This window comes from Pongo abelii, chromosome 13 (genome assembly GCF_028885655.2).
Source record: "Pongo abelii isolate AG06213 chromosome 13, NHGRI_mPonAbe1-v2.0_pri, whole genome shotgun sequence".
Classification (NCBI taxonomy): Eukaryota; Metazoa; Chordata; class Mammalia; order Primates; family Hominidae; genus Pongo; species Pongo abelii.
The window spans coordinates 82,502,684-82,515,852 of NC_071998.2; the positions used below are offsets into that span (position 1 = coordinate 82,502,684).

A 13,169-nucleotide genomic window follows, 5' to 3' on the forward strand; every position below is an offset into this window, starting at 1 on the left:
GAGCAGCGGGATGAGACTGGGCTGGCCCTCTCTGTCCTGGAACATGGCAGCCAAAGCAGGTGTCCAGTTCATGTTTTCCTGCCCTTGGTTTGGGCAGATGGGGCAAAGTGGCAGGTTCTGGACACCCAGGGGGACTGATAGTTTGGTTGATGAGTGTGTGTCGGGGGCAAGAACACAAGGTTCTGACTTTCCCTTCCAGCTGACTTTTGGGCCCAACTGTAGCAAATTGAGAACAGCCTGGCTAGACACTCCCTTCTCCATCCAGTGAGACAGCAGCAAGACAACAGCCGCTCCCCTCTACAGAGTTCCTAGTGGAAATGAGATGCAACACCCTCAGGGCAAAACACGTGATTTAGGTCAATTCACTCTAATTTTCTTACCCTGGTTTTCAATTTCTGTCTTACCCAAAGAGATAACATACAATCACACAATAAGGCTCACGCATCATGTCGACCAAATACGACTTTCATTTTTTTTTTCCAAATCACAGCTTCCAATTTAATTTCCAAACTCCAGTTTTAGACCTGCCTTATAAGCAAAAATTAAATAAGCAAAAATGTAAAACTTTGAGAGCCATAGTTTATCATTTCCTGGTGATTGCTATTTCCTCATTATTCTCTTAGGAGCCCTCTACCTTTGCGCCAGAGGGAAGATTCCAGAGAGCTGCAAAGGCCACTATTTTTAGTTCAACTCAGCTGGGGCTTGGGTGCCTCTGTAGCCGGCCTCATTTTCTATTCACTTATGTACTCAGGGGTTTCTAGATCCTGAGGTGTTGTAAGTGCCAATAACCAAAGTAGGCATTTAAAACTATTTTATTTTCTATTATAATTCAATTATATTTTATTTCAAGTTTCACAGGAGCATGTTTGGACAAATCCCTGGGACATATGATTATAGCTATATAAATTCTGACTGCCTGCCTGAGGACAAGGGCCCCAGGGGACTCTGCAGAACTAAACCTGGTTTTGTTGGGATAGAGATGAGCTCTGTTCTCACCCCCAGAAATTTACTTCAATGTCATTACATTGTCTTTAAAAAGATAAAATTAGCATGGAAGACTTATGTAGCTTTTTAAATTTAGGGCAGCTTCTAATTTACTCAGTGTCTACTAAATTCCACTGTACGCTGCAGTTTATAAAGCTAATGGAAATTTCCCATTTTAAAAGTAACATGGATTGTCTGCTCTGGTTTTACATTGATAAATTACAAGAGTGCTTTAGATGGCGCCGAGTTGGAATCTTGGATGCTGGCTTTCTAATTTATATACACATGATACAAATGGGATAAAATGGAAGATGGGCCACATTTCCCCCCATTCTAGCTGTGAGTTCTGTGTCGGAGACCCCAGTGTGTTTTTGGAAACATAATCTATAAGTTGAGATGTTTTGGTGTGTGGGTGAGACAGATTCCTTCTGGAAGAGGCATGGTTGTTAAGACCCTGGCCTCGGGGTGGGCCTCCCTGTCATAAGCAGCTCAAGGTCAGACATAACCAGGTCCATGTACATTTGTGTCTTTCCACAAGGTCAGACTTTTATTGATGCTATTTTAATAATAAAAACCATGAGCTACATGGAGTTCACTCTGTATCAGAGCTGTGGGCACACAGGCTGAAGCCACTCCACAGGTCAGTCAATATTGCAAACCATATATGAGAGTATACCTAAACAGTATATAAATGTTACCAGATTAAACATTCCACATCAAACCAAGTAACATTTAACATCAAGAGAAAAAGAGATAGGAGTAGGGATTAATAAACCAGTCTGGGGCAAGTGATGTGGACAAAGAGAGTGTCCTGGCTTGATCCAGATGGACACAATGTCTTGCAAGGAAGAGTCTTTGATGTGGGCAGAGCCTTCGTTGGCAGATGCTGGCTGCTCATCACCAGTGACAGCAAGATGGTGTCTGTTAAGAAGGCTGTTTCAAGCTGGTGAAGTCCTCCTTTTTATGACCAGAGTCCTCTGGTGAGGACTGATAGTAAAAGAGTCTGCCTTTTTATGTCCTTATCTTGTTGGGTGCCATCTTTATTAATTAGGCAAACATCTGGTACCTGTTGGCATGCTGCTTCTTGAAATGTAAGATGGAGTCTTTTTCTAAGATGGAGTCACTTATGTTAAGGGTGCTCTATATGCCCCCGTGTTAGATCACAGCTGTGCTAATCACCAGCTGTCTTAATTTGAGCAAGCCACTTGACCCCTCTGGGTTCTGGCTCCTCACCTGTAAAGTGGGATGACGATAGTTCCCACATCACAGGCTGCAGTGAGGCTTCACAGACACTATTCTGGCAAAGCAGCTGGACAGCAGCCATCAGATTGTGAAAGGTGATCTATTGCTATTACTTTTATAATCATTATTTTTATATAGATACCAATTTTCAGGAAAACATGTCAATTTGTAATGCCTGCCAACAGACAGTTGCTTTTCCAAAATGTGGAAAGGGCGATAACAGCACATCTCGTTTCTTGTTTTGGGCCTGGCAGATCATAGCGAATCACCACATGCGGTCCATCTCCTTCGCCTCTGGGGGAGACCCGGTAAGTACTCTTGGGGTTGGTCTCTTGCTCTTGTTAGGAATTTCTGAGAAGGGACCCCTGCTTCAATAATATGCCTCGCAAGACACTGTAAAAAAAGTTAATTGTGGTGGCAACTAATTTCCCCCTCCTGATTTCCATAAAAGATCTTCTTGGCCATCATTTTATTTTTAGGGGTAAGCTGTGACAAGGACCCCACCATTAGTTTTCATTTCATTAGCCAAAAGCTGTCGAAAATCCTGGAGGCACTGGCATTCTTACGAGGTAATGAAATAGTCCCCCTGGCCCCAGAGTTGCCACAGGCTTCTCACGCCGTCACTCAGCTCTTGCCCTACTTTTTGTTTTTTTATTGGACCTCCATATTAATATTTTAAGTCTGCCTGAAGAATGTGAATTTACTTAGTCTACTTTATTCATAAGCATTTAAAATCAGCATTTTTCTCTCCCAGTGTAATACTGCAGCCTTTAATAGTTTGCTTTGCCAACAAGGAGGGAGTTGCAGAGAGAGAGAGAGAGAGTAAGAAGGAGACTCGAGAACAGAATGAGAATGTTCTATTTTTGCCTCACATCTTTAATGAAGAAGGCGGAATAACAAGGGAATTTGCTTCCCACATTTGGGCGGGAATGCTACAATAGGATGTCAGCATCCAGCTTCAGAGTGGCCATGTCATCTAAACTGTACTGTCATGAAGTTGAACTCAGAAAACCACCTCTTGCTCCCGGGGCAGGGCGGAATCCGCACACAAATTGGCTGCTCACTGTGGACAGCCTGGGCCTGCAAAGAAACCAGGCAGGAAATTGGTCACAAAGGAGTGAGGCACAGAAGGCAAAGGGAAGAAAACCAAGTCAGCCCTTTCCAGAAGGGAGGGGGAAGAAGGCTCACCCTCCAGAAAGTTCTCATCTTAATTTTTATGCATCTGGGTAAAGTTTCCACCAGTTTGGAGAAAAGTTTTAAAATTAGAATAATAGAGTGAGTTTTTCCTGGAGCTAAATTTATTCAATTGAAAAATGATCTTATATCCTAAGATGCCATCTTTTTTACTTTTTTAGTGTTCAATAGCCTTTTAATATAAAATAATGTCCTAGAGGTGGTGTTTTTGTTATTATTGCTATTTTGCATTCTTTAGCCAAATTATGAGTAGGCAATCTTCAGATGTTACATAAAGGTTTACTGGTCCAAGATCTCTTCATTTCAAGGTTGAGGACCCTGCGTTTTACTAGCACAAGTAGGAACTTTTCCCTGTGACTTTTCTACCTTTTCTTCCCATACCCCTTCTACCTCGAAAACTGGATTAGAAAATTGCTGTTGGCACATTGGAAGCCAAATTGAAGGAGCAATGTCAAAGGTAGACTCCAGAGCCTTGACATTTCCAAAGGACTGTACAATTGGGCCACCAGTCTCAGCAACAGGGAAGTGGTACTTCTCCCTGCCCTGCTGTGGCAGCTGCCAGAGGCAGGCATCATGGCCATACTGGGTATCACTCCTGCCTGGGCCAGCACGAGCTGTCGTGGAGAGGCTTGGGCCCTGCTGCTTCTCAGCAACCCCATCTCAGACCCTTGAGCCAAGGGCACTCTGCAGGGGAAGGTATTTGCCCACCCAGCAGATGGTTCTTTGCCCTTATATCTCTGCTTAATTGTCAAAGGATAGTCAGAGCACTGTTTAGCCCTGAGATCTGCCGTTCCATAGGGTCAAGTGGCTTGGGCCTTTTTTTCATACTTAAGATCTTCTTGTCAAAAGTCAACCACAATGGCTTTCTCTTCTTTTTTTTTCTTCCCTTCCCTTGCTATGCCTTTCCTTTCTTTCTAATCCTTATAATTTCTTACATTTTATTGTAAGATGAAAGTCCTCATTGAGACGCATATTCAGAAAGTGGAAGTCTTCCCCAATTGAACTCATCCAGCAGGGTCTCATTCTGTCACCCAGGCTGGAATGCAGTGGTGCCATCACTGCTCACTGCAGCCTTGACCTCCCAGGTTTAAGTGATCCTCTCACCTCAGCCTCGTGGGTAGCTGGGACTATAGGCACACACCACCATGCCTGGCTAATTTTTTGTATTTTTAGTAGAGACAGGGTTTCACCATATTGCCCAGGCTGGTCTCAAACTCTGGGCTTAAGTGATCCACCCACCTCGGCCTCCCAAAGTGCTGGGATTACAGGCATGAGCCACTGCACCTGGCCCAAGGTGCATTTCTTCAGATGCTGTCTGTATGTGTATGTCAACCTATTTGCTACCTAATTTGCAGTGGTTTTCTAATTGCTTGCCCCTTGTGATGTCTGGGACCATAGTTTCTTAAATTTGGAGGATAACCCAGTTTGACATATAAAAGGCAGATGTCTTGTACATCTGCATTAACAGCTTCCTTCAAGAGCTCTTCTTAAACCTGTCTTAATGTTGACATTATGAGTGAAGACACACATATCTAGATTGTTGGGGGCCAATTACATTGGTTTGTGTCAAAACTATTTTATTTTCAGGATGCACATAGGACTATACATATTTTTTTCAGATTTCCTCATCACATCTTATTTTTTTTTTAAAAAATTGGAAACATTTAGTAATCCTTAAAGTAATCCACAACCTTTTATATTTTCTGTGATTTCTTTTTTCTGCTTTATAAAATGTCATAACACAGAACAGGAAGCCTAGTTACTTTTCATTTTAACCAATCCAAATGCATTTTATATTGTGCATGAGATTACATTCCAAATTGATTTGTAACCATGAATTTAGCACATTATAATTGGTAGACATTTTTAATAAAGCTGACAATTCTATATTCTAGTCCTTGTTCTCCTGCTAAGTGTACATGTCACTTATTGCTTAGTGCCTCAGTTTACCCAGTAGGAAAATGGTATTTTGAAATAGCAAACAAGATAGACTAGAAAACTTTATTAATTCCTCTCTAAAAAGGGCATGCTGTGATTATAATCTATGGTAATTAGCAGTGTTAAAAGACCACCACAAAAATGCCAGAACAATGGCCAGGCACAGGGGGTCCTGGGGAGTGGGAACAGGTATAGAATAGATGCAGAACAGCACTTGGCAGCTCTGTCTTTGGAACTTAGTGTGCTTCCTGATGACAAGAATATTGTTTTGAATGGTAATATATTTGCCTGCTCTGCCAGAAAAGGATCAATATTGGCATCAGAAAAGCTTGGCCATTGACCATCTGAGAGACAGGGACATATTATGTCTCTCTATTCTCCCTCCTTCCCCAACTTTGAGCCAGAGTAAGAATGTAAAAAAAATATATATTCCTTGTATTCATTACTAATGCCGACTCTAATTTTGTTACCTGAATATGTGCAAAAACAAATTAAAAATAAACTTCTTATATTTATACTTTTTATTTAACTCTACCCCTACTTAAATTTGAAAGTTAAATACAAGTAAACTTTGTAAGGCCAATGACATTCAATGTAATATTACTTTGCTATGATGGACAAAGTTTGCTGAAACTAAATCTCCTTCTGAATGTGATGCTGGCCTGGCCACCATGGGGCAGAATTTTTTAAGTTCAATGTCTCTTCATTACCATGGGCACCTGGATGACTCAATTCTTCTGCTAATTTCTTCTATTCAAGCAAAAACTTCAGTTGTACATCATGTACAAGTGTAATGTCAATTTGCTTTATGTGGGCAGAGAAATCTACCCTGTGTCTTTTCTTTCTAATTCTTTGAAAACCTAGCAATCATAATGTTGGAAATCCAGCTGCAAATCCTGGCATTGAAATTTTGTGCAGAACTTGATAACACAGTGGTCATCTAAATGATCCCAGTTACTCTTATATTAATTTTAAGATAATCATGGAAATGAAAATAAAAATTTTTTAAAATGCTGGTGACACCTCAAACACTGGAGAAGACACCTGTCCTACCCTAGGGTTCTATGAATTTCTTCATAGATAGCTTGAAATCTAGTGCTATCTTAGATGCTCTCTAAGGATCCTTCTGACATTCACGTCTCGTGAGTTCAGGAAGTGTCGATGATTACAAGCTGTTATCCTTGTTTTTGCCAATAACTTCAGATTCTGACTGGATCCTCCTTGATGGAAATGACCAGAAGCCAGTTTGACCAGGTGGATGATCTTTCACTTCCTTTCCCTAGTCAGCCTGTGAATACACCAGGGAACAGTGTCCTGAGCAGAAAAGAAAACAGCTTAGCTGAGCCACACCCTGCAGAATGACTGGGGAAGCAGCACCATTGTCTCAAGAGCTTCTGGAAGAATGCTACACTGGTGTGGTCTTGTTGAGCTGTGTAAGATCCAGCGGGATGGGGTGTGGAAAAGTGCCTAGCACCACCCACCTGAACCTACAGCAGATGTCCCACAACAGTGACATGGCCGCCCCATACTCACTCTCTCCCTCATCTCTCTCTCCTTGGAGAGCTTTTGTAGGGCACTGTTGAGAGACAAGGGGATGTCTCCTTTGCCCCTAGAGAAAACAGTGGAGCAAGTCACGACAGAGCCTTTTAGGTGCTGGCAACATCAGGAGCGTATCAATAACCTGGAAGCCCTTCAAAGCAATGACATATGGGAAATGTCTGCCAAAATGGGGTAGACTTTTACCAGTTGCCCCACGGAGTCTTGAATGTTGAAAATACCAGCTTTGCCGAGAAGCCTTTTCTGCTTTCAAGAGTTAAGATAATTATTGGTTTCTCTGTTTATTTGTAATGCACATGGTTGCCGTGGTCTACTTTTGAGGTCATCATTTTCCCTATGCACTGATTATATGAGAAGGCAGGCAAAGAAACTCACATTTCATACGGAAGGATGAGACTTCTCAATAGAGCTCATATTTTTAAAACGTATTAAAGTATTAAGATCATTATTTATGTCCAAGAAGAAAATAACCATTATATCTCATCCACCATGAAGGCAGAATTTGCAGTCAGCCTTTGAACATCCACTCTGGTTTTCTTCTAGCCTAGTGGTTCTCAAAGTGTGGCTCCCAGAGCAGCAGCAGCTAGAAACTTGTCAGAAATGCAAATTTTGAGCCCTTACCCCAGAACTACTACCAAATTAGAAACTCAGGGGTATGGCTTAGCGTTCTATTTTTAACAAGCCCTGCAGGGGATTCTGATACCAGCTCAAATTGGAGAACCACTGGTGTAGAAAAAGCTGAGAGCAGTAGTTCTTAACATGTGGTTCATGTTACAATCATCTAGGGAGCATCTAAAAACTAATGCACAGGACTCACATCCAAACCAATTAAATGGGATTATCTGCACGTTGGAACGCAGGTATCAGTGTGTTTAAAGCTTCTCAGGCAATCCAACATGCCTTTTCTCCTTGCTGCTCAAAGTGTTAGTGGACTTCTAACCCGTTCCGGTGGGATACTGAGACACTGCAGCCTCGGTATACATGGGAGCTGGTTAAAAGTGCAGGACCTCAGACCCTACCCCTGAACTGCTGAGTCAAAGTCTGCAATGTGAGACCTCTGGGTGGTTGCTACCCACATTATATAGCTTGAATCTTCTGGAGGCTGTTTCTTAGGCAGCATTTGATTCTTTAGCTGTTTGGTGGTTGAGTCCTTCTAAGCTCACTGGTTTGTGCCCTGTGTCCCTGACTGTGTGGTCTCTCACTTGTGATTAGTGATATAGACATCTCTGTTTTCTTTAACAGGACACAACTGACTATGTTGCATATGTGGCTAAGGACCCTGTTAATCGCAGAGGTAAGCAGTGCTTGACCCCTATAATTTTTCATTTGTGTACAGCCAGGCTTCACATTCTATACGAGCTCGTCCTCATTATCTCAGCCCCCTCCCAACAAATGAGCAGTGCCATCTTGTATTACTAAGGATGAATGAGGTTTGCAAGGGTTGTAGATCGCCTGGCTGAGTTAGGAGGTACTGGACCTCTCTGACCACCAAACACACACCTGTATCCAGATAGCTGGTTTGGTACAATTGATTTACACACAATCAGCCCCTGCCCATATTCTGACAGTGGCCTCGGTTACTCCTGGAAGACCACCAGCTGCCTGTCCTCCTGCCCAGCTTCAGCTCCTTGTGTGTTCCCAGTGCCCACTAAGCCACCCCTAACTACTTCACTCTGCCCTGCCAGCCCTGGAGGCCAGTGTCTGAGCTCAGGTGCTGTCTGCTTACACCCCTTTCAGCTTCTAAGTCTTCAGGCACAGGCTGGATGGGGGAAGTCATTTATAAAACCAAAGCCCATTGGATGGTAGCATGCCTGGGGTGGGTGGGACTGACCAAGGTGCACTACCCTGGAGTTCCAGGCAGCTATTGATGCACCACACCACAGCTGCAATTTAAAACTCATTGATGAAATAACAAATGGAATTAATAACAGCATAAAACAGCACTTCCTTCCACTACCCCCCTACCCCAGGTACCAACTAAGGTTTTCTAGTTTGTTTTGCATTATGTTTATCCATATACATACCCTCTCTTTTTAACATTTTCATACAGATGAGATCCTAATATTCTGTTTTGCTACCTTACCCTCCAATGCTATATCTTGGACATATTTTTAAGATAGCCCATACGGAACAGGTGAACTGATCCATGATGCAGCTTTATGGAGAACCATCCCCCACACCGCTGCCTGGGGAGCTTAAAAAAATCTCAATGCTCAGGCCTCAGAGAGTGGGGCCCAGACAGTAAAATTTTCTAAAAGCTCTTCAGGTGATTCCAAGGTACCGCCAAGGCTGGGAAATAAGGCTTAGGTCCAGATCCTGAAGGAGTTTAGCCCTGACTCATTGACTTCATATCTCTGGGGCAAACCAAGAGTACTTTCTGCCCACAATACAGTTCCTGTCCAGCGACATGGGAATCAGGATCGATTCCACATGTCCCGTGGCTGCCTCACCAGGCTCTCTCAGGTTTGCATGTGGTGATACTGTGAAGACAAGTGCCAGACCTGTGATGCAGAAAAGGATCTCCACCATTTTTGGCGTTTGAGGGAACCACCAATACAGGGGCCCTCTTATGGACTGAATATTCACGTCACCCCCAAATTTACATGTTAAAATAGAAACCTCCAATATGATGATATTGCATTAATTAAAGGCCCCAATTGAAGGTGATGTCTTTGGGAGGTCATTAGGTCATGAGGGGGAAGCCTTATGAATGGGTTTGGTGCTCTTGTCAAAGAGACCTCAGAGAGCTCCCTCACCCTCTTCCACCCATGTGAGGACACAGCAAGAAAGCGATGTCTGCAAACCAGGAAGAGAGCCCTCAGTAGACACCAAGTCTGCTGGCACCTTCCAGCCTCCAGAACTGTGAGAAACAAATGTCTGTTGTTGAAGTCACCCAGCCTATGGTGTTGTTACAGCAGTCCCAGCTGACTAAGAGAGGCCCTTTGTTTGAGACAGTTAGTGGGAGATACTCACTCTGTATTCCCACCTATCTATTGCGTGTAACAAACTACTTCAAGCTTAGCGGCTTAACAACAACCATTTTATTATAATAGAATGTGGGTCAGGAATTCAAGCAAGTGTCAGCTGGTCAGTTCATCTGCCCAAGTGGCATCGACAGGGGTCATCAAGTGGTCTTTAGCTAGAGAGTCTGGGCTGGTCTAGGAGGTCCAAATTGGCTTCGCTTCCACACCTGGGACCTTGGCAAGGATGACTAGAGGCTCAGCCCTCTCCATGGAGTCTCAGAGACTCTCCAAGTGGCCCCTTCATCCCTCTGGGAAGTAGGGCTTTCTGTATGGCAGCTCTAGGTTCCATGAGACCCAGAGTAGATGTGTCCAGTGCTCTGAAAGGCCAGGCTAAGCTTCACTTCTGCCATAGATTTACTAGTCACAGCTGTCAGCCAGGTGTGGTGGCTCACGCCTGTAATCCCAACACTTTGGGAGGCCGAGGCGGGCAGATCACGAGGTCAGAAGACCAAAACCAGCCTGGCCGACAGGGTGAAACCCCATCTCTACTAAAAATACAAAAATCAGCCGGTCGTGGTGGTGCGCACCTATAGTCCTAGCTACTTGGGAGGCTGAGGCAGGAGAATCGCTTGAACCTGGGACACAGAGGTTGCAGTGAGCCGAGATCGCACCACTGCACTCCAGCCTGGCAACAGAGCGAGACTCCGTCTCAAAAAAAAAAAGCTGTCACAGCCAGCTCAGACTCAAGGGGAAGGAAGCCACATGTACCCTTCAAGGAAAGAATGTCAAGGAATTTGCAGCCATCTTTACCCCTCAACCCTCCTTTCACCATGTATGAGGAGGCCCAGCCTACCAGATGACAGTGTGGGCAGGGAGGGTGGATCTAGCTGCATCCCTCCAGCAGCCCAGCTATGAGCATGTTCTGCTCCATCTCATCAGTGTCCTTACCAGGGTGACTGCCTCCATGAAGAAGCCAGTGGCAGGGCTTTCTCCCAACTGCTCTGTTTTCTTTCTTCCTCCCCTACGCCATGTAGAGGGGTTAATTTAGGAAGATTGGCCTCTACCACTGGGCAGAGTAGCAAGAAATTCTGGGTGTGAATGTTCTTATTTGGGCTCTTAAAAGTCCCCACACTGGGGCTTCTAGGCCTCTGTGTATGAGCAGACCTTGTAGTGTTGTGGCTGCAGACACAGCCCCTAAAGACCATCAGGGACAGAACGCATCCCAGAAAGTCTTCTGTAAAATTTTACAGTTACGGGTTCAAGTCCCTCGATGCTGTTACTGTTTGTCTTTTTCCATGCTGATTCTTGCTTCTATATTCTCGTGTGTGTTTGTGGTTAATCTAGAATAATTCTAATGAGAATCTATATTTGTCTCTCTGGTATCAAGAATCCATGGCTTCTATAGTTAATCCAATGAAAGGACAAAAGGTTCCTGACCCAAGTCATTAAGTTGGATGGTAACCACCACCACCACCATCTCAAAGAGATAAGCGTGGAAAATGAGCCGTGTTTCACAAGGTTGGTAAATTATAGCTAAAAGTCAGGACCATAGGAGGCCTAGGCGATGACTACTGGCACCTGTAGGGATGCAATTCCCAACAAGTCAGGCTTTGCTAAATTCTAACAATCATTTTCTTTTTACATTGGAACTTTCATTACTACCGGGTGACTCCCATGCCCTGCAACCTTATGTATATGTTAGGCAGTTCCAAATGATGCTCAAATTAGGCATATGACTGCCTACAGAAAGCATGTAATTTGTATACTTTATAATTGTAATAGTATCCCTGATCAGGCGCCCTCTGGTACTCCCTGAACCGAGACATGGAAAGTTGTTTCCTATATAGTAGTTCCCCCTTATCTGCGGGGGTATGTTCCATCCAAGTCCCCCAGTGGATGCCTGGAACCACAAATAGCACCAAATCCTACACATACTATGTTTTTTTGATCTGATAACTGAGTCAGCTACTAAGTGAGTGCCAGGCAGGTAGCATATGCAGTGCGAATACTTGGAACAGAGCATGGATTCACGTCCTGAGAGGGACTGGACAGGATGGCATGAGATTCCATCACACTACTCACTCAGAATGGCGTGCAATTTAAAACTTATGAACTGTAAATTTCAGAAATTTTCCATTTAGTGTTTTTGGACTGAGGTTGACCATGGGTAACTGAAACTGTGGAAGGCACAAACTTTGGATAAACCATGATGACTATGCTTAGGTGCTGCTGACCCAATGGGAAAGAAGCCTACGTATCCAGCCTGAACAGCGGCTCCTAAAACATCTTACTGCTCTTTTCCCAAGATTTTCTGAAGAACAGGAGGTCTTAGGAGTGAGTGGGCTTGAGTGGGAAGCCCACATGGGGAAGACAATGCTTCACACAGCCAAGCTTGCCTCTTCTGGGCTTCTCGAATATGGTGGTTTCAACAAAAGGAGTTTCTGTTTCCTTTGGCCCTGGACTGCTGTAGGCCCCAAGAGGTGACTTTCTAAAAGAGGTCTGAAATATTTTGAACTCATTGGTGGAAGTAACACAGCACTGCTTCTAACTTTTCTTTCCCTTGGCAGCAAAGCCTCAAGTGTATAATGGGTGAAAGCAATGGCTTGTTTTTTTTAACCAGGTGGTTAAATATGCCATCAAATGACACTGTGGCAGGAGGTGAATTTTCTGATGGAAGGATGTTTCCCACATTTGGCTATTATGAGCAGTGTTTCTACAAACAAAGCCAGGCTCTGTGCTTTACATACCATGCCTGGGCTGAGAATGCTGAACATATTTTTCCAGCCCTGGCCTCTGCCTGAAAGCCAGCTCTGTGTCTCCACTTGGGAGTCTCACAGGCCTCTCAAACATAGGCAGACACAGATAGGTCCAGCACTTTCCTCCTGCAGAGCACCTGCTGGTCTCTATCAACCGCAACCCCTCCCCGACTTCCCCAGTTCTCTGCCTTCTTTCCTTCACCTGCACCTGCTGGCAAAGCCTTCCATCTTACCAGTTCTTGCCATTGCCCTGCTGCCCCCGACAGGCTCCATAATTAATCATCAGTCACTCTGTGCCCGCTCTTCCACTCTAAAGTTTTTTGTCCACATGGCAGCCAGAAGGATCCTTTTAAAATGATGCAATCTTTTTCCTCCTCTGCTCACTCCAAATAAAATGTCCCATTCCCCCAACACCCACAGGACCCTCTGTGAGCTCACTCCCACTCCATCCCATCTCACTTCCTATGATCCCCTCTCCCTGCCACTCCAGCTACACTGGCTTCTGGGTCTTCCTTGACCCTCACCGTGCCAAGCA

The 13,169-nt window shown here is 44.2% G+C and overlaps 1 protein-coding gene across 3 annotated transcripts in view; it reads left to right on the plus strand.

Moving 5' to 3' along the window:
• The window catches only part of SHC3 (SHC adaptor protein 3), a 171,776-nt gene that overhangs the window by 104,264 nt on the left and 54,343 nt on the right, over positions 1-13,169 (plus strand). For 2 of the 3 annotated variants that reach the window (XM_054520189.2, XM_009244608.4), the window contains exons 5-6: positions 2,481-2,534; positions 8,158-8,209. In XM_054520189.2, the coding sequence (XP_054376164.1) occupies positions 2,481-2,534; positions 8,158-8,209 (106 nt within the window). The remainder of the gene's footprint in view (positions 1-2,480; positions 2,535-8,157; positions 8,210-13,169) is intronic. The other variant, XM_054520190.2, reaches the window with a different exon arrangement.